Source organism: Notothenia coriiceps, unplaced genomic scaffold (genome assembly GCF_000735185.1).
Source record: "Notothenia coriiceps isolate Sejong01 unplaced genomic scaffold, NC01 NC01_scaffold00032318, whole genome shotgun sequence".
In the NCBI taxonomy this organism is placed as follows: domain Eukaryota; kingdom Metazoa; phylum Chordata; class Actinopteri; order Perciformes; family Nototheniidae; genus Notothenia; species Notothenia coriiceps.
Window position 1 is genome coordinate 20,577 of NW_011365019.1, and position 27,856 is coordinate 48,432.

The following is a 27,856-nucleotide window of genomic DNA, read 5'->3' on the forward strand; positions in this document are numbered from 1 at the left end:
TCAGCTGCCCTGGAGGCACTGGAGCGTGCTGCCCAAGCTAGGCGGACCAGGCAGCAGCTCTCGGGTCTTCATAGGCCTGTGCCCACTCCCAGCAGGCCCAGGGGCCCAATAGCAGCCGCACTCAGCAGCCAGCTTACAGTGGTGGTCTGCGGAGGTCCCAGCGGCCCACTCAACTGCCTTCTAGGCAGCCTCGTGCCTCAGAGCCTTACCGGCGCCCCCCAAGCTCAGTTACTGGGCTGCCTGTACTTCTGACCCTTGGGTGGTTTCCACCTTAACCCAGGGGTACGAACTGAAGTTCCGGCCGGGTCAAAACGACAGTTGTCAGTGATCCGGCGAAGGCCTTGGCTCTGGCCCAAGAGTTGTCCATCCTCCTGGCCAAGGGCGCAATCGAGCCAGTAGACCCTCTGCTTCAGCCCGGGGGGTTCTAATCTGCGTACTTTCTCGTGAGCAAGAAAGTAGGCTGATTTCGTCCCACCTTGGACCTCAGAGGAATCAACAGATTCCTGAAGGTGCTGCCATTCCATACGCTGACCACAGCACATGCACAGGGGGAGTGGTTCGCAACCGTGGACTTGAGGGATGCCTACTTCCACGTGCCGGTTGCATCTCACCACCGGAAGTTCTTGAGGTTTGCCTTTCAGGGCAGACACTATCAGTTCCGGGTGCTTCCCTTTGGTCTCTCCCTCTCTCCAAGGGTGTTCACCAGGGTCTGACTCTTTTTCATCAGCTCACATTTTATTTTATTTTATTTATGTATTTCTCCTCAATCCTCTAAACATTTGTATTCCAACTATATACCTACAAATAAAATCACACATACTCCATCCCACAAAAAATGCAAATTCATGCAGCGCACACATATCTTGTTCGTCTGAGTTAGTGTTCACACTCATACCAATTAGTCTCTGCATATATGACCACTGGCAAACTGCACAATGTGATACGTGTAAATGAAGTGTGTATAGTGTGGTGTAATGACATGTGCGTGGCTAAAGGGAAGACATGGTGTTTTCATTAACAGACAACCTTAATACAAGTAAAAAGCGTAGAGTGACAGACAGCTGTCTTACCCAACTGACAGCCCACGTTCCAGTAGAACTGGGGGTTGAAATTGGACGAGTCGATGCGATAGGCTGAGGGATAAATCCGTGACAGCTGCCTCTGGTTAAAAGCCAGGAACTGTTCGGCTCTGTGATTGACCAGAGATTGCGCTCTGGTCTCGCTGAAGGACAGAACGTCACCTGGAGTGCCTGAAGGGTTACATGGGTTAGGGATGAGAAAATGTCTTTATGAAAAAGATTGCAATGTCCTTATTTGTTTGTGTGTGAAGGTGACAAAGCTTTGGTGTTTCACCTTGATTTAGGCACTCCTGTGAGGCAACAGAGTTGGTGAACACCACCAGGTTTGACAGATCTCTACTCAGTTTCATCGTCTTCCTCTTCCTTCCACCCCTAAAACAATTGCCAGATGACAGAAGACAATTGCAATAGAGGATAGAGGAGAGTGAGTGAGATCATGAAAGATATATGAGACAGGTAAGGTAAGAAGACACGCACACACTCATATACCTGTTTAAGAATTTAGTGGTAAAAGCCAGGCAAGAGAGGATTGTCCATAAGGGAGGCAACTTGCAAACCCCAGGCAAGAGCATCAAAGGCAAAACGCCTAATAGGGACCAAAGCGCATGCAGTGCAACAAGACACAACGAATATACAACTTCACACACACATGCATACAAATCTTGCACAAAGACAGTCTGTCAGTCACATAGCCACTCAGAGGCATGCTTGTAGGATCTGCACTGTGACATGCATATATGAATATGCAAACAGAAACTGGGAGAACAAAGGGAGACAAAGGCTTTATACACAGGGAGTGACAGAGGGAGGAAAACACATTTGGATTTCCATACTTCTTACTCAATGTTCACTCACACAGAAAAAGGAAAAACAGCATTCAGGTAGACAAAGAATGTGTGTGAAAGACAACTGTGATTAATTTAAGGTGCAAATGAAAATGGACTCAATTGGATTTTCTCCACCTTGATTGGAGAATCAGATCCGTTTTTATAACTGTGAATGGGACAACGAGCATTGATCCTGCTGACAATGTTGATTTGAGTCTCTTTCATATGTGAATATCCACTGTGTGGCAATGGAGCATGCATCTCAGTAATGATAGCACAGAGAGTATGTGTGGCATTTATGTTGGATGCACACATTTTTCTCATGACATCAGGGAAGATGGAGGATTGCAGCAGTAGAGGTTTTCAGTGGAGGAACTTTGATGTGGAACATTTTGGGTGCAATTCATTGTAATATCAAGTCAAGTAACATTTTGAATATTTTTCTCAAGAATGTTAATATTTGGCTTAACAATTGTGATATCGCCATTACAATGTATTCATTATTTATTATTTAGACATTTAATTTTTAGGAAGGATATTGAGCAATTGGTTTCGCTTTTTTGTATTAAATACAATAATATTCTATGCAAAAATATAATACTACCAGTGGTCGGTTTGCATGATTGGGACTTTTACTCTTAATACTTTCAGGTACCAATGTGTTTTCCCGAAAATATGAATGCAGACATTTTTCTTGAGAACTTTAAGTATATTATTAGAGTTGTGTTGGTTATTTTACTAAATAAATGATCTTAAACTTTTAAGTCACTGAAAACATAAAAATTTTTTGAAGTTAAATGCAAAAAAAATAAAGATACAAAATAGTAGCCATGTCAGAATAACTATTTTTGACATATATATATATATATACGGTATATATTATGCAGTAAACACCGCTTTGAGCCACCGTTGCTGCCTTTTCATAATTGAATTGATGCTGGTTGACCTGTCTTTGGTCTTATGCACTTGAGGGTCACTTTAGTAAAGTAACCTGATAAATCAAAGCAGTCCAAAAGTATACAATATGCAATGTAAGCAGGGAGTCATGATAGAGCAAGGCTTGCAGAGTGAACACAGCTTCAGTTACTTTAAATTTGTCAAAGGTGATACATGAAAGCAGAAGGGTTCAATTCCAATCAGGCTTTCTCTTATTTGCATTCAGTGTAAGCTCTGTGCTTTGACTCCATTTTTCTTTCCCTCACACAAACACAACTGAATGCTGAAGAAGCTTTAGCTTGCATGACACTGATGCCCTGCAGCCCTGAAGCAGTCAGCAACCATCAAACCTCCCAGTACTCAGGGATTGTCAGTGTTTTGGTATAGCAGGTCAAAGGTCACCTGTTGAACTGTCCTCCGGCCTCCCTCCTGGTCCCAGTCTCCTGAACATCCTCCTCTTTGTCCACGCTTTGGCATGACAGCCTGGATTTGGAGTGCCTCTGAGCAATGGACACACATAGGAATAAATAAACAAGCAAACAAAATACAATGAAAGTTGTATTACTGGTTGGAAAGCAGAATAGTATTGCCTATATCCTTGTCTTCAGTTATAATCCTGATACTGTTTTAAATACACATCATACCTGACACCGCCCACACACAAACTCGCAGTAAGAGTTTGTAAGTGGACAAGGGTGGTTGATAATGTATCCTAGTATGTGTTTCTATTCTATTCATTCGAAGTATTGTTATTGTAGTAGCAGTTTGAATGTGTGGTTGTGCACGTTAGTGGGTGTTTTAGGTAAAACACATGTAATTATAGCAAGTGTGTATTTGATGGAGTGCGCGTTTTTTTTGTTGAGAGAAGCAACATCTCTATTAGGCTAAAGTGGAGTTGAGGAGAGGATGAGGGTTGCAATAATTACAGGGTTTAGGCTGGATGCCAACAGATTACGCGCGCGCGTGCAAACACACACACACACACACACACACACACACACACACACACACACACACACACACACACACACATACGTGGGAGGACGCATAATATGCAAAGAGGGAGGCTTTAAAGAATGAAGAGGAGATGTGAGTTTGTATAGGAAGGTCAAAAGGAAGAAATTCTCCGTGGGAAATAACCAGGCTGAAAAATGATATCAAACATTGACATGTAAACCTATATTGTAGTGTGAAATAACGAAAAACACAACAAAAACGTACCATAGAAAGGATCTAAATCACGACAGTACATACACATCTGCATGTGTAATTCACAGGTATGCGTCACAAACAGGAAGACTAGGGTGTCAGTCTAAATGATCATCCTGCTACCTACTACAGGCCGAAGATAATACTACATAGGTTGCTAATATTTATATGCATATGTTTATGTCATGGTATATTTATCTACAGGAGAACAGTGAGGAGGCTTTCTTTTCTTCTTCCCATAAGTGGAGATCAGCCTAAGGGACACATCACACTCATGTTTGAAATAGAAACTTAGTGGCCAGTTTAATGGCAACTCACAATAGCCCTTTCAGATCTCACACAAGTACATGAAGAATCAAACCAGCTCTCTTTCCATGCTACTCACCTTCTGTTTGAGCGTCGTGAGTAAGGATCTGCTTTGAGATTTCTTCAGAACCCCTTTGGAGCCCTAAAGACAAGAAAAACACATCCACAGATTGATATGTGTGTTTGGGTGTGTGCTTGTTTACAATATTATGTGTGGATCATTTGATGTGCATCTAATCAAAACCACATTAGCACCCAGCAAGACACTTAAACCCTAAAGCTCAATAGCTGGAGGGGCTGCATAAGAAATCAGCCAATAAAGCACAGCAAAGCTGAAAAACTGAGTGGCTGAAAAAGAAGAAAGGAGAAAATGTGAAAAAGGGATATTACAGTAGGAGAGACAGAGAGGACTGTCTTTAGAGACAGAATGAAGTAGAGGGGATCACCAACACCCAGCACATAAAAATGGATGTCAGGAAACTGAATCCTCTAAAAATAGCACGGGAAGCAAGCAGGGAAATTAAATATTAAGTAACACTGCAGACATTTAGTTTATCATCACTTTCAGGCTGTTTTGACATGCTTTCGATAAAACACACAGCAGTCTTGACTCACTATTTATTATGTATTCAGTGCATGTGTTTGACCTGTGAGTGGTGCATTAACCAGCCAAACCCTTTATGTTCTCCCTTTCCCTCTGTGACTAATACCATGGCCTAGTTTTACATCACCCCCCCCTCTTCACTCTTTCTTCTCCTCATCTGTTGACGAGTATTAGTCTGCTCCGTATGCAGCTCCACTTTTCCTTTTTGTACCTGCCGCAGGTTCTTCTGAAGGCCCTGATGCGTAGCCCGGAGCAGAGCACGGATGCTGAAACTGTCAGTGTCTTCCTTGTCTCCGATTCGAGATTCTTTCAGTAGAGAGTCCAGTTTCTTTCTGATGTCCGACTCCACCTGGTGATTACCGTTCCCCTGTGAGAAAAAGGAGGAAATGTGTTCAAACAGGGATGGAGAAAGAGCTAGGCAAGGTATCGAGCAGAGGTTGTTTTAAGAAAGGTGCAAAGACACATATATTAACAGCAAGTGATGCAGAGGAGTGTCATTTTGGACACTCATTATCACCCATGCAAAGCATCTGACACCAGGCTGAACCACCAGCATCACCTTTTCGCAAGAAAAGTAACTAGAGAAACAGTTTCAAAAGTACAGCAGTAGGAATAGAGATGTGCGCCACCTACTGTACAGGTAAAGGAAAGAAAAACAACATTTTGACTCCTGATCCACCTGAGTTTTACCGGTAACGAGACATCCAGCTAACACAAGCTGCCTTGCCTTTCCTTTGATTATCTAATATGCACAACATTAGATTTTAGTGTCGCTTTGCTTATTTAGCCAAAAGCTTTTTTTTTTTTGCTACCAATTGAGGTATCTTGAAATGTAAAACTCTCACTTTCACTAAAGAGACCTCAAATCCCTTCAGTGTTTTACACTTCTCTTTCTATATAACAACCAGTAGTGAGTAGAAAAATGTAAATAGAAATGTCTGTTTTTTTGGCATAATATAGAGTACTGCTAGCCTACATAAGTTACTCTTTTTCCACAGCCTGTGTGTCACTGTTGGACAAAAGCTATATCCCACTATAAATGAAACGTTAGTGGTGACTGCTGTGAAACTGGTTTAATGAGCGCAATACAAAACCTCTCATCAGTGGAAACCTGCAACCACCATTTCAAAATGGCAATGATCATCCAAAGTGGCATCTGCGCATCATGCCTCCAGCTAAATGTTGGAAGAATGATGCCATATTGTGTTACACAACGCACCATCTGGAGAACAAGTGAGTGTTTTCCTGTTTTAAATGTGGTGAGGAGGACCCTGGCACTACTGTATCATGGAATAATAAACAGGATTAAAAATGACTATTATAAATGGCACAAGGAACGTCTATCAATAAAAAAAAAAAACAGCAAGATTAAATGCTTGCAATTACTTAATATTTATGTCTGCACCACTAAGCTTTGATCCTTCCGAAAAATGACTGCAATGATGATCAATAAAACTTTACAAGTACCGACATAACTACCCAATTACTGAAGACATTACGTAGAGCATAACAATGTCATTAACATCCCATTATCTCATTACTGTTTGTGGCGCCTGTATGTGGAGGACGGGGTTTGACTCTCTCACATTAGTTCCTGACAAGCTAAAATGAATATTAGATAAAAGATTTTGTCTGTGACTTTACAACTGTTTAATGAATTGCCGAAGCAGCACTTAAATAATTGTTCACATTTATTGGAGGATACATTTTACTCATTCAAATGATTTAAATGCTTTTCTGGATTCAACAACATGTAGAAAGACAGAGTAAGGGCTCTGTGAAAGGTATGTAAAAGGCATATTGCAGCCGTTAGGCACTTTCCATGATAGAAGCAAAAAATAAATCTAATAACAAAGACATAAGCCTAACATTTAGTAGCACAACTGGCCTGATGAAAGCTCATTGAAAACATAAAAGTGTGAGGTAACCTGTCTGTTTGTTGGTGTTAATGTGCTTGTTCGTGTGCACATATTATGAAATCTAAAGTCTTCTCTCTTACATTGCTACTCTTAAGCTTGAAGTCGTCCTCAATTTCATCAGCGCTGTCATCATCAGACACTTCCCCTTCCTCGGCGTCCGCAGACAGATAGGCAGGGAGACTTTTCCCCTACACAGAGAGAGGACAGACATGAGAGGAGAGTGGACAAACATACATTTGATCCATATACATGTCTTAAATCCTTGCTCGTCTCCAATATATACTAGGGCGCCCACACAGGTTGAACCTATAACATAGTCCAAGAATAACACAGAAGAATGCAGCATATTCACTCAGATATTCACCAAAGTGCACACAAGCCTTTGCAAACAAAATGCACCTTAAAGTGATTTCCCGTTATGTTTTTTTTTTCCCAGGACTGCCACAAATACACACACGAGAGCACAAAGCACACCGTAGTGCACACACAAACACGCACCATTCTACAATAAGCGACTGATTTTCTTACAAGCTCCCTGTGCAGCTCTTTCAGCAGAGAGGAAGCACATTAGTGAGCCATTCTGAAAGTGTGAGTGGGAGTCAAGATTTTCTAAGCTTCTCTCAAAATCAATGGCAGACTCCGAGCTTCCCGCATCTCAACGTGTGTCTCACAGGGTGACACCACCGCCCTCGTTTTTTTACTACTGCCCCAGGTAGTCTATCCCTGTCGTTTATTTCTATCTGTGACTGTCAAAAACCCTTACGCCACTTTTCCTTTTCCTGTGACTCTCTGGTCTCCACCAAAGGATGGATAGAAATCAAAGGCTCTCAAACGAGGGCAAAGAGGAGGATAAGAGAGAGGGGGGAAGACTTTTAGAGGAGTAAAGGGCTTTATAAATCAATAGTGCTCTTTTACTTTGTATACATCTGGCTGGGGAGAAGCAAAAGCCAAAGCTCCTTTTTTCCTCATGGAACAAAGTATCCTTTCTTCACGTTACATATAAAGTCAGTTGTATCTGGTTCTTAAAAAATATATCCAATAAAAGGTGATAGAGTTGCCCATCAAAGTGCTCCCTATCTCTTTGTATCAATAACTTGTCCTTTGGAGGAGGATAAGAATCTTCTTGGTCAAAAACCGTCCAAGTGATATTAAACAAAATCATATCAACAGATCAAGGCAAGGCAGGTTTATTTATATAGCACCTTTCAACACAAGGCAATTCAAAGTGCTTTGATCATCAGATAAGATCATCATGCTATGCACCTGTCCTGCCTTTCGGGATTACAATGTTTTTCTAGCTTTACTTCCACTGCTGTGAGTCAAAGAAAGAAAGAAAGATAATAATAATCATAATAATAATATAAAAGGATTATCTTAATGTTTTTCCTCTACTTCTGACCTTATTAAAACCTTGTATAAAAAAGTGGAAATTCAAATGGAAATGTTCAGACAGAATAATATCAAAATAACCCTCATTGACTGATGGTAAGGGAAAGAACAGGAATGACCTTTTTTCTTAAGTTTGACTTTTTGATTAATTTTTTTAGCAGGGATTTGAGACATAAAGGACTGTTTCTGTAGCAGTGTATGTTTCATGTAGTTTGAATAAGTCTTTAGTTATCTACTTATTGTGGTTCATTTCAGAATTGACAACAATATAAAACGCAATAAGTTGCTCAATTATCATATACCGGCATCTCGTCCTTCCCTCCTTCTCCCTTTATGAGTAATACAATGACCTAGATTTGACCTCACTTTCTCCTCTTCTTTCGCTTCATCTGTTTATAGGCAATAATTAGCCGTCCTGCAGTGCCTCTCCCACTTTTCATCGTCAGTGCAGCAAGGCACATGAAGTAAAATATGGAGGGATAACGAGTGCTCTGCTTTCTACACTGAAATAAAAGGAAGGAAACTGAGCCGTTCAATAAAGATGTTTCAATTTACAAGTGCAGTTGACAGACTTGGCATATTTCAAATGTGCTACTTATTCATTAATTTGAAGACATTAACTGTCACTCCCCCATAATATCCATAAATGAGTTCTTACTTTGATGAGGATCTTGCCCTGCAGGCTCTGAGGACTGGGTAATGTTTTTGAGTCCCTGCTCAGGGCATCTCTCACGTCCAGTTTGTCTCCAAAGATTTCTCGCAGGTACTGAGCAATCTTCTTCTGCTGCTGGATGCTACAGTGGTTCTCTATGGACAGAATTACTGGATACCTGAAAAAAAATCAGAATACATATTCAGATTCCCATGAATTAAATTAAAACCTGTCAACATTTAAAATATGTGTCTTAAATTCAGCCGTAGAGTAAACATGAAAAATAAAGGAGGTAGCAGGTTAATGATCTGTGTGCTAGTGTGTGTCTGGTGTGTGAGTACATGCGTGTCTGTGTGTATATGTGTGTATATGTGTGTGTGTTTTTAAAAAGGTGACATGACTTGTGGCCACACGGCAGAGCAGCTCAAATGCCAGGTTTGTCAGACTGACAGCTCTCCCTCAGGGAACACAGCCCTGCTCTCACCTCCAACTCTGATCCACATAACACACACACACACACACACACACACACACACACACACACACACACACACACACACACACACACACACACACACACACACACACACACACACACACACACACACACACCAGTACTCTGCCAGAGACAAAAAGAGATAACAGAGGGACGGACATCCAGGAGCTTCTCTCAGGTGAAGGAGAGTGTGTGTGCTTGTCTCTGTGTGTGTGTGTGTGTGTGTGTGTGTGCGTGTGCGTGTGCGTGTGCGTGTGCGTGTGCGCATGCGCGCGTGTGTGTGTGTGCGTGTGTGTGCGTGTGTTATTGAGCAGAGACTCTCTCCATTTCAATACAGGCCAGCAGCCATTAATCATATTAACAGGTGGCACTGATGATAAAACATTAGCTGAATGTAAAAGCCAGCAGAGTGGGGATCGAGATGTGAGGCACATCATATTTAATTTATTAACACGTTCTGCCTGTCAGAATTATTATTACAGATTACTATTGATTATTATTTAAGAGCTTACAGGTATTTCCTAATAAGCAAGTTTTAATATTTTCTTTTGGGAACCCTAATTTAACAATTGTTTAATTTAATGTTGTTCCGGTGTCTTTATTTTGCTTCCTATTACTGAGCATTTGGGTAAACAACCATATTGTGTATCATGCAGAGAATGATGAGAAAATGTAATATTGTATAACATTATAAAAAAAAAAAAGCCTTAATTATTTTTGGTCAAACTTCCCACAATCAAGTCCAACACTGTCTGAATTTTTTAAGTAAAAAAATGGTTACATAACACAGGTGATGTACTTATAAGTAGCTGCAATAGATGCCTAGCGAGCCAATGTGGCAGCAAGAAGCTGCATCATACACCACTTTGTTTTGGTAATGTTGGAGCCAGCAGAGAGAAACAGTGGCTCCTCAGGGAGCGAGAGGAAACACTGCTGAGCAGATGGTTCAGTAATAGGTGCTAATTGTGGCCAGTAAACTCAGTGTTCTCTGAAACATGGCTGGAAAAATGTTGCTATTTTTTTGGTAAACCTTTGGGGGAAACCTTCAATCAAAAGTAAATGTATAATTTTACAACAGGAACATTTTTAGTTTAAGACTAGTCTCATGAGAAACAATTTAGTTTGTCAGCTTTTCTTATGAGCCAGCTGATGTTATTATGTCTCACTCTGGACCATAAAGCAAAACACTAAAACAAAAGAAAACAAAATACAATCAATAATACATGTCAGAGAAATACTGTATTATGCCGTTTGTCCAGAAGAAAATAGCATTATTTGCTCTTCTGAATGTCAACCAGAAATGGTGCTTCAGCAGATTTATATGAGTGAGTAAACTGAAGGAGAAATCAGTAAAATGGCATTTCGATTTGGCATTCTCAGACAGTTTCCCCCTTTACAATACCTATGAGAAAATGGAAGTGTCTGGTTCCCATTAAACATTTACACAAACCAACACACACACTTCTATACAGTAGTGTCTCATAGTGTATACCTCGATATCATAAATTGTACCAGTATGGTCCTTGTCCATTCATGCCAATGGAGTGGTGCAGGGATGTGAACTTTTTGTATACTAATAAGGGAACTTAGCATTGCACTGGTTCCCTATACAAATAACATTTGGATTTTTCAATTGAATTTTGCAGAGAATATGCTCTGCAGAAATTGAGGATAGATAAATTAGATGATACTTAGATCAATGCTCTGGAAGAGAAGATAGTTCATGTTAACAGCGGTAAACAAACAACATTATAACACACACACACACACTGTGTTGTTGACTCACTGGTTATTAATGAAGGCATATTTATTGATGGTCGCTATGACAGACTTGAAAGGTATCTTGGAGGTCAGAGTGTATCCGTGTTGGACCATCGGCTCTCCATCAGGTCCGTCCCAACAGTCTACTGCAGGGGAAAACAGGAGACATGATGCATGAATAAAACAGTGTGGTGTGTTATAGTCTCCGTTTTCTGTCTCTTTTCTCTGTTCAGCTTTGAATATAAAGAAGACAGTCAATTGGATTTGTACTTGATCTCTCAGCTTTTATATATTCTACTAACGAACACTGTCAATCAAAGACATGTTCAAGCAATAGCACAGTGACCATCAACTGGCAGACATACTGTGGCGTAAAAAAGTAAATAAAATATAAATAAATAAAGTGAGAAAGTTGCATGCTTTGTGATATGTGTGATCAGATTGTACTCTTTTGCAACAGTGACCGTTTCATTGCAGATAAGGCAAACAGGTGTAGCCTTATTGAACGATGGCATGATGAATGCGTATTTATCCCTCCATTCCTCATTAAAACTGTGGTTTTCCACGTCAACTTTACGCTTGAGGCTCTTTGGCAGAGACATTTTTGCGTGCCTGGCAAACAATTTTCTTATATCCTGCAACCGTTTCCCACCAATCAGGACATGGTATTAATACAAAAGTTGATTCCTTTCCCAGCCAATCAGGACTGCTTTCAGTTTTATTAACCCGGATACAGGCTTATAAAAAAAAGATTATTTTTTCAATAAAGTGAACATATTAATCAAATATATATATAAATATATATATATAATTTATTATGATTTATATATAAATATATATAAAAATCTCTGGCCCCCGAAAGTGTCTCTTGGTTTAATTTTGGCCCTTGGACAAATGTAGTTGGTGACCTCTGCAATAGCATGTGCAAGATTGTGCTTCTGTGTTTTTTTTCAGAGATACTGCGACTTTAGGCTGGTTTGGAATTGTATTACCAAACATTAATACAGTAAAATAGGTGTTAAGTTTCAATTTAAAAACAGTATAAAATGTCCCAAATTGCTAAGCAGTACACATTCCTAACAGTGATGGTTTTATACCACTTTTAACAGAAATGTATCATTTTATACAGTATAGGGTGTAACAGGAATAATCCTAGTTATAAATCAGCTTGTCAAATAAAAATGTAGTTTTCCACTGCAGACATTTTGACAGGGTATAGCAGGAAAAGCAGCTAATAACTTGAACAATGATAGCTCTGCTCTATTTAAGTGTCCCAGTAAGCCATGACAGTGTGACAGTGATGCACGATCACAGATACCACAATCTAATACGACTACCGGTATATAGAATTCGGCCGTGCTAAATGTTTTTATTTGCACCTGTGCTTTTCCCACTGCAACATGTCAACATGTCTGCTGTGGAAAGGCTTATGCGCAGTCAGATTAGCCACGCATGGCGTCCATATTTTAGTGCAGATGTTCCCTCACCTTCTACGCAGCGGCAGCCGGACTGCAGCACCCAGGCATACATGTCGGTCTTGGAGTGGGAGAGAAGCTGGTCTCCAGTCAGGTATGTGTTATGAGAGGAGGCGATGAAATAGTTACAAAGAGGCTGGTCCATGTCTTGGTTCACCTCGTGGTGCAAAGGGTTGAAAATGTCACACGTTGGACTGCGCATGAAACTTGTAAAACCTAAAGGAAAATACAAATGTATTGTTAAAAATATATGTGGAATCACATCAGGGATTCTAAAGCATTTAGCTTAGTTCAATCATGGTTTATCACCATCATCTGTTTATGGCAGTGCTGTTTGTTGTCTGTTTTTTAGTACAGACTGTTCAATATAATAATTTTAATAATAATAATTTTATCTTTTAGCCTTGTTAGCATACAGATGATAGATTTAAATTGAATTACACAGAGAGCCAGTAGAATTGCTGAGGACTCACTGAAGCAAAGTGTTTAAAACATTGTTTGTTGTGCTGTTATCAGATTTACATTTAGATACAATATCCTGAAATTAAAGTGAACATCGTAACACAAAATATTTTGTATTTCAAACTACCAGCCCTCAGATCAATGTATGCACCTTCTAACGGCTTCTAACAGTGGCACCTACAATATTTCTCTTCATTTGCATGATGATCTCTCTGGGAAAATACCAAGGATGACAGACAAGCACAGTGTAACCACAGCACAGTGGTTTCGAACCAGAGTGGTGAGGTTTAGAACCTCTCGATGGCAGATATTCTTCAAACAGACAACTTTTTTTAGGTGGTACGGAGTGGAGGGGAGTGGGAAGAAAGAAAGCATCCTTTTATCCAGAGAGGAGGGATAAAAATGAGACAAGAATACCAAGAGCATGGAAAATCAGAAAATAGGCCAGAGAGCAGAAAACGAAAAGAAGAAGACTGTGGAAAAGCACACTGCCAAGAGGAAACTGAAAAATGTGACGCAAAAAGGCCCATGTGAAAGATATTGATCAGACTGGTCACGCAATATTATCACCACGATGGTTCAAATACTGTAAGTAACAGCTCATCACACAGTAAAAAAATCCTCTGCTTATACATAACTGTCCCATCTGTCCACAATGCAAAGTAAAAAACACATTTCTGGCCTGCAGACATATTGGTCTGATCAGTCAGACACACACAGTGTTAGCCTTCATGCCTCCAACAACAAGATTAGTCTCACCCTTGCTGCTCCCCTCTCATCTCCTCTCCATATTCCCTCCCCTCATGTCTGTCAAACTGTCATTTTTTTTCTTCCACCGCCCTCATTCTGACTTCCCAATTTCTCACAAAGGCCACCCTGCTCAATCCTCCTTCACAAACTCACCCTTTAGTTGCATTACTTAAAACAGCTCTCAGAGATGAACAACATTATTTTATCTTTTTCAGAATTAATCTTTCTAGGGAATCAGGATTTTTTTGGGGATGAAAGTCACAGTAGTTAAAAAGGGGGTTGATAGAAATGCTAATTTTTGTTAAATCTGCATTAAAAAAAACTAAGGCGGGCCGTGACAGATATGGGGGGGTAAAACATTTGGAGAAAAATACCTTCAATCCCTATGACGCCTCTTTGTTTGTTCTCATCAGACCTCTCAAACTTGTCAATGATTTCGGCCACATACTCTGGAGTCACATTGGCCATCTGTAGGGAAAAAACACATTTTTCAGACTCCTTGAAATTTAGTTAATAACAATGATTTAATTCCAGAGTAAAATAAGACTCAGATATTTTCCCATCTTTACAACACATGTATGTTGCTGTTAAATACATTTCCATCCATGTCAAACCAGCAGCACAATCTGAAAACAGTATAAATGCAGAGTATCTCAGGCTCGAGGCGTCAAATACAGCATGATGAAAATGACACCATTTGAGTGTAAGAAAGAAAAGAGTGAGTCAGAAGCACAAAGAAAATAACTGGAGGAAAAAGAGAGCAGGAAAAAGTGTAAAGAACAAAAAAAAGTGCTCTCGTGAGACAAAACAATTTTTGCGCGATAGATTGACTCAGTGAAGCGGATTCCTCTGGGCAGACAGCTGAGACCGAGGGCGTTAAATGTTAAACTCAGGGAGGGAAAACAGGAACTGAATCAATCTCTTTTGTGTGGCTCCATATGAAATTAATACAGCTGATTGGAGAGGAAGTAATTTGGACCCCTCCGAATAAAAATGTATGTCGCCGGCTGAGCATTTTAGTGACCTCTCACCTTCTGCTCGTTACGCAGTAAGTTGGCTAGCTCCTCTGTTGTCAGGTGATCCTTCCTGTCACTGTACGCCATCATCAGCAGGAACAGGTCCCGTCGCAGAGACATCATCTTGTAGAAGACAGAGAACTCTTCATAGGTCAGCGTGCCCTGCTGATCGTCAGTGTCTGCTTCCTGTGGAGATGAGGAAGGGACATGTCATTGGTGACACCTCTCAGGCTATTATTTTTAGATGGTAAGTAAAACTCTCCAGAAACTTTTGTGACTTTAACTGTCCTAAATTGAAACAACAAACAGAAACTTTTGACATTGCTTGTTGAGCAATTTGTTTATTTAAAAAGTATGATATAAATGCAGAATATAACTCAAATTGTACTTGTTTTGGGTGGCTATTACACATTTCTATATTTGAGAATATTAAAAACCTGTCAATGTTTATATTGTTATTCTTATTATCCATGTATGAACTCTAGCTCTCGACACCTGAATTCAGAAAAGGTTTATCTTATCTCAAAAAATAATCAGGGGCGAAAATCTAACTCAAAACAACAGACATTTGTGCGTTTGCATGTCCTGTGTATTGCTCTTGACCCAGGATACCGCAGTGTTGTCCAATTACAGAACTAACTTAACTGCCTTATGGTTGCATGTGCCATCCAGTCATGTTACAGTTAACATCCATTTCTTTCTAAAATGTAATCAGTGAATTATTTGATCCTGTTAGACATCTTTAAGATTTTTTGATGTGCGTCATAAAGTATCACACATAAATGTTGTGGTATGTCACAGTGACCTTGACCTTTGAGATCCAGTTAATTATTGTGTCTAGGTCGACGTCTGTGCCATAGGTATTGAGTTCTGTAAAGGTCCTGAGATATTACATCCATGAGAATGGTACATGCGGAAAACATGAAAACATAATAAATTCATATAAGAGATTGAAACACCTAAAACAGAGTTGGACAAATCATTTTTGATTTTTGGCTTAATATGAAAGACATTGAGTTGATGCTCTGCGGTGGCCAGATGGATGCGTAATTTGCTACAAATTAGTTAGTTATTAGTAGTATTTTTTAAATGAAGCTTAACGTCAGATTGACTGGATGTGAGTGAAATGTACTGGCAATTTATTCTGATTATCAGGTTATAATATGGCCAAAGACCAATAATGACTGTAAGTGATAAGGAAGTATCAGCCTTCCCAATACATAATTTGAAGAACAAAATGTGTCTAGACCTGTCAGCTGTGAGGGGTACTGAGTAACTCCTATGCACATGTGCAGCTGCATGCTGTCTCAGTTTATTCTTTCTCCATCTCTTGTTAATTTACATTTTTACAATGATATCAACACTAATTCACATCGGCAAGTGCAGTGTTCCAGTCTTTATGGCACAAACACATTACCGATCAAGATATTTATTTTTATTTCCCTAATCCAAATCACATGTAGCCTGAGGACACACGCAGCACAGCTCGCTGCTCATTCTCTTCCGCCATCCCGCTCTGCCTGTTCGATGGTATCCAGCGTCTCACATTACCTGATCTCACGGGGGCCTATCGACTACACACCAAATCTAATAATACCAGCTAATGCCTCCATCACACACCCATAATGAGCTCGCTGTGTGCATCGGGGACTCGATCACAGAAAGAATCTTAACACAACCAGCAGGACAAATCACTGTGATGGACTTCATCAGAAATGCCTGGACAGAAAACAAACTGATAACGGGTATTTTAAGCAACTGCACAAGCTTTCTTCCGGCTTGAAACGCTGTTATCTGCCAATTCTTAAATGGAAAGAGATTAATAAATAACATTTCCTATATAATCTAAACCCAAAGAGTGACTGTTTTATAGAGAAAAATTAAGGTTTAGTCCACTTTGAAGGGATGAAAACATGTTGAAATCCACTGTCTTGGCTCTTAAATTCCAGGTGATGGGGAAGAGGAGGCTTTCGAGGGAAATTTAGTTTGGATAGTTTGATTCAATGTTATTAAAATAAATACTGCAAAAAATATAGATAAAATAAATATTTCTTAGTCGACACAAAACCTTTGTCGAATATTTAGAAATTGTATTTATTAAAATATTTTCATCTTTCATGATGTATAAATCAAGCTGTTAGGGGGACACAGAGTAAACAGTAGTTTTCGGGCTTAACCCTTGCACGCCTACAAATGCACATATACATATCGGCACAGTATAAGCTCGAAGTAATAAAGTGTTGGGATGTTGACACAGGACCAGTTTTAGAATAATCCAAATCCAAATGAACTGCAGTGTGCTTGAGGATTTTTGGGGGGATGGTGTTGACTACATTTATTTGATCTGTTTAGACGCTCAGCATCTGCCTTGAGTTTGCATTTAAATTACTCATTTCCATCACTGCCTCTCAAAATTAACCATCTCACCCAGGTCAAAATTAAAGATCATATTAAATACTACCTAATCTCATATTTAAATATAGAAATATGATGATTGTTAAAGGTCGATCATGCCTGCCAGAGACAGGGTCAAAAGATAAAAGAAAGTGAAAAAGTGTTCTGCACACCATCACCCACATTAGAGAAGCCAGTGATTTCTGACATACTCAATGTGACTTTTCCTCTTAAAGTGTTTCTCTCTCGCACATGAGAATATTAAATATTACTTGCACATTTATATTAATAACTCAAATGCCCTTCACAATAAAAAATGCAACAGTAATGTGAAGTCAGTGATCTTAAATATTAATTCATCATGAATGCAATGTCTAAAAATGAAAGCACAACCCGGTTTATATAATCAGAAGTCTTGATGTATATGCTAAATGTTTAGGTACTGAATTTCAAATATATGTTAAAAAAGGAATGTCATTCTGGATCTGTATGGTTTCTCTTCTGTTGAGATGTGTCCTTTCAATTAGCAAGGCACGCTATTACCTGTATTTAGATTTGTAAGGATTATTACTAATAACAAATTGGCCATTACAATTTAGTGCTAAATAAATTAAAATGGCTTCATTTTCTGACCTGGAACATTTGTTTGACCTTCCTCCGTGGCAGATTGACATTCAGCTTGTGGAGAAGTTGGTATATTTCTTCAATGTTCAGGAAACCGTCTCCGTTCTTATCGGCCTCTTCAAACGTCTGCTTTAGCCACGTAACAAGCACAAATTCAGGAAAATCAGGAATGTACATGAATCTGTCTGCATAATATAAAGTAATTAAATTGATGAAAACATGAATATGTTTTTGAGACAGAAACGCCATAAACACTGGGCTAATGGTGGATAGAACCAAATAGCATAAACACAAAAAGGATTATCCTTCGTTAAAGGATATTGGTCGTGTGTGCGCTGTCGTTTGGCCAGCGAGTCTTCATCACTGATCCCAGCCATAAGGTAACGGAGGCCAGTGATCCAGGTCCTGGCTTCTTCTGCATTTGTGGTCACCAGATCGAGGGACTCCATGTGGTTTCCATGATACACGGTGAAACAGCAGGTCGGGTCGAGGCTGCTGTCGGCATGACGATGGAAAATGTCCGATTGACCGCCCTCAGTCACTTTGTACAGTGAGTCAATGGTGACTGAAGAAGTGGAGTGGAAAAGAAAAACACCATATTGATTATCCGTCAACATAACATACTCATTAAAGACTTCTGTATCTACTTATTGAATGATCAATTTAATTACGAAGCTATAATTTTAAAGACTGAAAACTGCAATGAATTCATTCTATTTACTGACCAAACACTATTCCAATTATATCAATAAGCCACCCTGTTACACTGTGTGACAGGTTCCTCCATTAAGTAGCTTATTTAGATTCAAACTCACATACACGCTCCAGTTGCTGTAAATACACACTAGTGCACTGAATGTGTATTAATTTGCAGCTGAAAAAAGTAATTTTCCTGTTTGAATAAATGATTTGGTAAAGTCAACTATATACCGTATGTGTGATTGATTTTATAAGATGTAGTGTTAAATAAGGATTGGGTTGGGGATGAGAACCATAGGGTAAGAAAGTTGGAAATTATTGAGTGGTGAAGGTCTTTTCCTAGGATTTGCTGACTATCTGAAAAACATTGAAACACACAGGCCTTATTCTTTAAACAGCAGGCAGAATAATTTTGTAAAAAGTATCTATGACCAATATTAAGTGAGTTCCTCTCTCACTTTTTCTCTATCGTTCGTAAATGAAAAACGCTCATAGAAAGCAGTTCTTTGAGTTTATCACGTTCAAACGGGATTCAAGTATACACTCAGCTATTTTTGATTCTGTGTCTTTTATAGGAAAGAGAAACAGCCTGCAGTAAACTACACCCTGTTCTGCATATGAATACAGATGCTCTGCACATATGTCTCTTAACCTCGCTTGCGTTCTTCTCAGTTTATTTCTCTGAGTTGTGATCTATAAACAGGATGTTAAACGTGAGTCAACCAATTAAATCAGTTCATTAATTACCCTCATCAATGTGTTCTCCTCACAACAATGAACCGTCATCTTTTGGAAACTTGATTATGTATGATTTATTAATTAAAGATATAATTATACGGTGATGAGATGATTCAATTAATTGCCTTTCCCTCACAAAACACTTCATCCATTAAAAAATTATCCCTGTCTATTTCAACATAACACTATCATCACGTTTCATTATCTAATTTCAAATATTCTACACAATGACTGAAAGCAACCACACACACACCAACAAGACACACATACTCAAAGGAAAGACGGGGTTATTGGTATTCATGTCGATGGAGAGGTTCTAAGAGGCTTATCTAATGCACACACACACACACACACACACACACACACACACACACACACACACACACACAGATATATGCTCCAGTAGGCTCAAAAATAAAAACCAGTAATGTGAATAACTAAAAATAAGTTAAAGCCATTAATGCTTTGAGGGGGCCATGAAATAAATGACGATAATCCCGTCAGAGGTGGAGCAGTGCGGCTGTTTTAACAGAAATTCTGGGAAAAAGTAGGGTACACATAGGGACATTTTGGAAAGCACTTCATAACATTATACCTGCTACAAAAATATTATAGTATTAAGCCTTCATTATGTAAAGATTCACTCTTATATCCGTTTATGGTTATGTTGAGGTCAGGAAAAGATTGTGTTTATTTTTGTTAAAAAGAAAAAAGACAATTGTTCTTTAAGCTTTAGTCACTGTGAACATTTTCTGTATTATACCAAGTCCACATCAAGCCTGTAAAGTGTCATTGATGGTTTCAATCAAGATTTTGATATTAATTTTTATAATTTCACCTTCAGTTTCTCTTCCAAATACGTCTGCCTAACCTGGGGTTTTGTGGCTGAATGCTGGTGGTTCTTGTCCTTATACCGTTTTTTGCAGAGTGGAGATACTCCAGGAATTTAGAATTTCCTCTTCCATAAATAATAATAATAATAATACACTTTATTTATAGCACCATTCAAACATAGTTACAAAGTGCCTTCTCATAAAAATACGAGCAGGCAAACTAAACCACAGCATATAAACATTAACCCACAGAGTAAAACACATAGAAAATAATAAAAACAAAAATACATAGATTAAGAATAGTTAGGGAACACATTTTTAAAAAACAATACTAAAATCAAAACTGCACATCAAACACTGAGATTTCCTGATACCCAGTCCCTTGTAATGGTCAAGCTCCAAAAGTACTGCAACCTTCATTCCCATGATGCAACACCATAACGTCTCCCACCGAGTTTGTAAGTGTGAGTGTGCCCATGCATACTCACTCTTGGCCTTCTCACTCTTGCGTGAGGGCCTCCAGCGGATGCAGGAGCGATGATCATCCAGGTAGAAGAGTCTCACCAGCCCTTTGGATCCTGCCTTCAGCTTCACCATCTGCGTCCCCGACTGCATCACGCCCATGCATCGCTCCACTGCAGGAGAAAGCACAGACAACAAGCTCAGAGAAGCACTATCTTAAGATATAAAGGAAACAGGTGTCTGGCTTTACTTGGATTTTCTCAGGAAGAAGTAAGGCAAAGTATCAGAGTGTCGCAGAATTAGTGAAGCAGCCAGCAGCTGATGTGGGTCTGAACTGCAACAGAGATGCTACTGTGTGGACACACAGGGAGGCTTTTCTGTTTCAAACTGACCTGCGGCTGAAAGCAACGGAGAGATGGGAGAAAGAGAGAGATCTCATAGAGAGAGACAAAGCTGATGTGTGTCTCTCTGTTCGAAGTTTCACAGCAGGTCTTTAGACTGTTCAAGATTAAACATCCACATTATGCAGATGCAGGTGATAGCTACGACTGGAGTATATTAAAGTATTCAGTGGCGATGTGAAAATACCGGTTTACCAAAGCAACCAATAACAGCATTTGGTTGGTTTTTGGTTAAATGTATTCAAGTTTGAATTGAAAAAGTAAATTTTTATATTTAAGAGAAAAGCTCTGCTTTGTTTTCTTTTGAAAGTGTGGTGTTAGTTCTACTGAATGCTACATATTGACTGTTTTGACTGTTAACATTTTTGCCCCATCAATTTAAACACCAACATTACAACATACTGATTTCAAACAGTTTCACATTAAGTGCACCTTCTGCTCACACTCCTGCAATACATTGTTTTGCTACAATTTATAGCGTGTGTCATATACTCAACACTTTCCTTGTCTAAAGGTTTATTTTTGAACTAGCACAAGACAGAAAGAGAAGATGTTGGCGAAGTGTTCTCAAGAAGAAAAAATAGGGACTGAAATGATGGGTAAAGTGAGTTTGTGTTTGATTGCCTGACTGCCTGGCATTGTCCAGCTCAGAGAGGATAAAAGACACAACTTCAAACTTTTTACTTTTTGAGACAGCTGGTGGCATGCGAACAGACGAAGCTGACAGCAAAGAGACGGCGGGATTTCCATCCTCATTAGTAGAGTGTGTGCATGTGTGTGTATGGTGTGTGTAAGTACATGCGTGCGTGCGTGTGCGTGCGTGCGTGCGCGTGTGTGTGTGTGTGTGTGTGTGTGTGTGTGTGTGTGTGTGTGGGTGGCACATGTTTTTTATGCATGCAATTAGTCTTAATATATGTTTACACGCATAAGTACACATACAGTATATCGCTGATATTTTGTCTTAACAGTAAATTAAGTGCTCAAAGACAATATTGTTAGCAAGGATTACTAGAGAGATGATTTTTTTTTTTTTGCCTGGCAAAGCCCTGGGGTTCCCCAGGAACAGCTGGAAAATGATTGCTGGAGAGATGGACATCTTTTGTACTCTGCTTTGCTTGTTGCCCCAATGACCCGGCCCAGGATAAGCTGATAAAAATAGATGGATGGATGGATGGATTGAAGGGGAACAAGTTGCTAAGAGTGCATCATCATTCTTAATGACATTTCAGTCGGCCAGATGCTGTAAAGGACAGATTTTCCTTGCATGAGGAATAATCCAAAAGGCAAACACATACATGCTAAAATAATTTGCTGGTGCTGAATATTAATGGTTGTGCATTTTCTTTTTTTTATCCCAATTATTTTTAATTTAGATTATTAACCACTTTAATAAATTCCAGATTCTAAACTGATCTAATACAAAATACCAGGCAACACCACTGCTCACAACTAAGGAAGATGATGGATAAATAGCCGTTGATAACTTAATATGTGCAATAACACAACACTTTGAACTTTAATCCCTCATTGTGAAGAAGCAGCAAAGATGGTATCTGAAAATATTTGACTAGAAGTCCTTGTCCCCATCATTAAATGGTACCGAATCTTAGTCCTAAACCCAATGACTAGATTATATAGTTTAGATAATCCTTATAAATCCTGGTTAAAATGATGGGTTGGTGACTAAATAAAAAAATGCCTGCATTGACAGATGTATACAATTCAATCCATGTAAGAAAACAACCATAGAAAACCTGACGAGGGAAACCTTCTTCAGGGTTAAAACTACAAACTGTAACAGGCCAGAAGCCTCAGGAAATAATTATGAGAAATAACAAAATGTTCGAAAGTTGTAGGAGAGAAGCACACACATTCACACAATTATTATAATGCATTATACGAGACAGCATGGGTGATTATCTTCAAAGAAAGGCAAAGTCAAACCTCTAATGGATCCAAAACACATATTTAAGCATACTCAACCGAACACATGCTGAGCAGAGTGCTTGTCAACAGGCGCTCTGTCCTGAGGACGGGCTTAGAAATGACAGAAATCTTGCTCTCAATATTCAATGACTTCTTTCAGCGGTAGATGCTTTATTCAGGGACAGAATTAAGCCCACACAAGCATGAACTCATGAGCCTGAGGCCTGTGTGTTATCTCCCTAGGTGCATGATGATTACACAACCTGCCTTGTTGAAAACAGAGTATTTGGGGAGATAAACAAGCAGAGCAAATAAGCTAGCAATAGTAAGGTGGTACGGTCTATCAGGTAAGATTAGTAAGGTCTATTTAGGCAAGATTTAGGAATTTGTAAAGCCACTACTGTCAAATAAAACAGAGAAACAAAAATTCTGAACTATCCCCTATGTATTGGAATATTTGTCCGCTTAAGTACCTTTTTGCCACTAGGAGGCAGCCTTACAAGGAATAAACACAACATTGATATATAATCAATATCTAACATGAAATTCTGTCTGTTTACACATCCAGCAGACATAAAGCAATATTAAGATGTCTTTGGAGTCATGTCAATGTCAACCTACTAAAAAAAGTCCAATATTTAAAAGTAGTAAAGCTAGCCAAAGAAATGTGTGGCTAATGGCAGACTTATATTCACAGTCTAATTTAGGTGAGTCTCACAATGTTTGCTACAAACTCCAGAGGGACTCCCATTGTGTTGACCCTCTATAGCTCCTAGGGATAGGGTCCTGTTAAACTTCTAATTATGATTTACAATAAACACAGATGTTTTCTCTGGTTCTTTTGGATGACAATGAGCAAAAAAAAGAACATTATATATATATATATATATATATATATATATATATATAAATTATCCACATCATAAAAAAGTGAAGCTAATGTCCCACATATAGTATTAGAGAGTCTATTTGCTGTATTTAAATTCACTTTTTTTATTAAGATGTCTGACAATTTGATGATTTATCCCATTGTAGTAATCAATACAAACTGTCATGGGCTCAAAATTTATGAGAAAGCAACGAGCAGAGCTGTGACAACTCATCGAAGTTGCAGAAAATAATATGGAAAAGTGAAGACACACACAGACTCGAGGAATATAATTCATCAGAAACAAGAAAATAAGACAGTTTTGCATTATTTATCTCGTAGAGCCACTTCTGAAATGTACAGATTCATTAACTATGGAATTCAATAGTGAGGTATTGATCTCAACCGCAGTCTCTGCGCCAGTAAACAGGCCTATTCTTCTGGGATTGTTATTCTCACACTGTTTCAGGCTACAAAACCTGTGACTCAGACTAGACGAGCTTCCAGCAACACTTTGCCAGTGCTTAGATATGTAACATCATAAATCAGGCCCAAAGTGAAGAAATGCTACTCACCACCACTAGAGAGTACATGGCTATTCTCACACAATTCCCAAAAAGTATAAATATGTAAGAGGGTATTTTCCGAGAGGCAGTCAGACATTTATTTTTGCAAGAAGAAGCTAAAATGGAATACAGATTTGTTTTCCTTCATCCAGCTCAACATGAGGCAGGTCTTCAGAAATAGAGGACTGGCATGTGCAGGTAGTTTGTTTTAGTTGAAACACATTTTACAAAAAGGGATTGATGGTTCTCTTTACATTTTTTTCTTCAGTTGTCTATCAACCCCTGTAAGACCTTGAATTTTCTGCTGGCAATCTCCAGTCACTTTACTCTCCATCAGCAATGATAAGGACCATGAAGAGTCAAACCTCAAACCTAGTTAAGATGACAATTGCTAAGCTTAAGAAGAGGTAACAAGATTAATATCTGTCCAAGAGAGAGAAGCTGCCTCCTAATCAAATATGAAACTGAAGTAAGTGGTTCTCAAAAGAGCAGTGATTGTGAATCAATGGATCAGTGCCCTTCGCATCTCCACTCCAATCTCTGGTCTCGTTTATACTCAAGCATTAATGTTCAAATCAATATGAGTATGAGAATTTGCATTTTAGTTTAAACAATTTCACTTCTTATGGGAAATCTAATTGAATGTATTAAACTGAAATGTATGTACAATCTAAATGATTTGCATCTGTAGCTACACTATCTTTGCTTTGCCATGTCTCCATCTCTACTTTTGAGGGTTTTTTGCATTCACTGCTGTGTGTTTGTTTTTTATGCACATGCATGTTTGAGCATTTGCCAGAACTCATCATCTCTGTTGGTGCAGAGCAGAAAGAGCAGATCAAAGCCTTGTCTTGCCACAGAGGCCGAGGCAATTCAAACATATTTTAATGGGGTAGGTGATGAAGACGCCTCTGTGATAACCTGAAGAACAAAGCCCATCCTCTCTTGTAAGATCCATACAGCGATCAATCTGTCACGCAAAACTACAGCATCCACAGCACCTTGCATTCATTATTTTCACTGTCATTTTAAACTCAATATGATTAGGGTGCTTCCTGGCCATTCGTGCTTGCGTAATTTCTATCACTTTGTTATCAGTTAGGCAAAATATTTCAGTTTCAGCTCTGCATGAGATCTCTGTTAAGATTTGGTCAGAGGGTGAGAACTCGAATGGACCACAGTCCAAATATGTATCATAAAATATTCATAAATACATACATTCATATTCAGTAGCACCTGCCTGCTCCTTCATGCACTATTCATGTGACATAAGGCACAACAACCTGAACCATCCAAGCCAGTCTGACTGTTAATGAAACACAACAAGCACAGCAATCAAACCAAAATAAAACCGAATGGAGGCATGGCCTCGCAATTCTTCGCTCACTGCTCTGTTAGCTCTCATGACCGGGAGGTTTGTTTTGTGATCCGAAGTTTAATCAAGATATGATTCAGTTTTGGTTGACTGACTGTCCACAGGACAAATATTAATGACATTTATACATAATTATTGCTATGAGGAGTGGCAAACTGCACAGAAATCCACACACAAATATATTTGTGTTGCATGTATTGAGCATCATCTCATTAAAACAAGCTTTAAAGGTCTGAAGTCACGGCAGCAGAAAGTGAGCAGTTTGATCCTCCTCTGGATATTCTGATACATAAACATGAGCTCCTTCTCTCTTCCTGTGCTATAAAAAGCAGCACGAGCCAGCAATATGTTCAATATAAAATGTTTTTTTAGACACATATTAAAAATGACAAGATGTGTTTGTGTTTGTTTCGCAAGATATATCCATTCAAGTGTTTAGACACTAAAAAAAGACTTACTAATGTTGTTTATTTTTGTGTTTGTTTTTCTCCTTCAACACACTAACACTATCATAGTCTATCACACAACCAAACACACACACGCAAACACACACACATACACATGTACATAGACTTACCAATCTGTGTTAGCCTGCATTTTTGTGGTACTGCCACTGTGCCACCAATATGGTAGATGTTACGCGCCAGGACAGTCGCAACAGTCAATACAGTCGATTTGTCAGCAGCACCATTAAAAAAGGTGGATCTTACTTTTGGAGCAGTTACTGCAGTGGGACCATAAGTAATTTCCTCCATTTCTTTGCAGAACATAAAAAGCCAGTAGGAGTCCTCCTTTGCTCAGTCCCAGTGTGCAAAACACAGTTTTTCTCACATTAGATGTTATAGGCATTCCAGGCTGGCTTCAGACAGAAAGTCTCCAAACAACAAGCAAGCAAACCAAAACTCCAGCTGTTGATCCTCCTCTGTACTGTCCTGTGATCTGTGGCGGCACCTTCAAGAGGGAGTCTCCTCTCTGAAACAGCACACACACACACGTTTCCACCTTTCTCCTGGTCATCTGTTCCCCACTCCCACTGGCTGCTCTTCCCTTCTTCCTCTCTCTGATGTTTGCGCTGCAGGTGTCTCAAACGATGTGCCGCTGTGTCAGTGTGTTTCCCAACATGCTCCTAAGATGCAGAGATTTAGATTTGGCTTTTAACAGTTGCATTGTTGTGTAGTTTATGGAACGATTATGAAGAGTAAGGGAGGAGAGTGCAGAGTGTAGCAGATGTGTGACTCTTCATATCAGATGGGTTTATTAAGGTCAACCAGTAGGATATGAGGATAAGAATGATGACATAACATTCATGATAATGCACTACTAAAAGTGAGATTTAATGGGATGAGGGATGTGTGTGTGTGTGTGTGTGTTGTTCATTTTGTATTCGCCATGTATGGCTGCTGTTGGGAGACGTGGATGTGGTTGTGTGTGTTTCTCACCGTGTTTGAAGACTCCGAGCAGCAGGGATTTGTCGGCCTCGCTGTCCCACCAGTCAGCCGGGACCTCGGCGTGGAACGGCTGCGGAATCCAGATATCCAGCTCACTGCGGCACAAACACACACATCACTGATACCAGAACTAAACTGTTGGTCCATGTTCAATCTGCTTTGGTGCGCCATTTTTAACCGAAGAGGGAAAAAGAAAAAAGGGAAGGGCTGAAATAAAATTATGAGTCATTTGTGATGTAATCAGATTGTAAAAGCTGTCAGCCGCAGATAAAAACGAATACCCAAAATGTTTATGTGCACACCGAGTTATCTGGTTGAATTCTACTTATGGTTTTCTTTAGTTCACATGTTCAACTGCAAATTCGATACCCTCAAAGTATGTCCAGGTTCGGAATAAATCAACACATTTGAATGAGCAGTCAATGAAATAAAATGCACGAAAAATGATTGATCCAAACAGGAATGACTGATTGCTGCGATCTGTTTTCTTGCCATGGAAATCTGGAAATTACTATAATGTTCATCCAGATGGTCATGCATTACTTCACTTCAAATATGACCATTCCTAATATGATTTTATTTGTATCAACCATTTGAATGTGACTCCAGAGGGAGCTGTGGGAAGTCTGATCACTTTTTGC

General features: G+C 39.2%; 1 protein-coding gene across 1 annotated transcript; it reads right to left on the reverse strand.

Annotated features, from left to right (window-relative positions):
* Positions 1 to 27,310, reverse strand: LOC104960736 (1-phosphatidylinositol 4,5-bisphosphate phosphodiesterase eta-1-like; the record flags this gene model as incomplete). Its single annotated transcript, XM_010788893.1, has 17 exons — positions 1 to 146; positions 233 to 475; positions 1,071 to 1,250; positions 1,354 to 1,451; positions 3,245 to 3,342; positions 4,437 to 4,499; positions 5,173 to 5,328; positions 6,961 to 7,068; positions 8,928 to 9,099; positions 11,204 to 11,324; positions 12,666 to 12,869; positions 14,240 to 14,333; positions 14,897 to 15,067; positions 17,909 to 18,038; positions 18,221 to 18,464; positions 20,658 to 20,804; positions 27,207 to 27,310. Coding segments are annotated over 17 exons (2,479 nt in total), but the record flags the coding sequence as incomplete, so codon positions are not given.
* Positions 27,311 to 27,856: the final 546 nt, after the last annotated feature.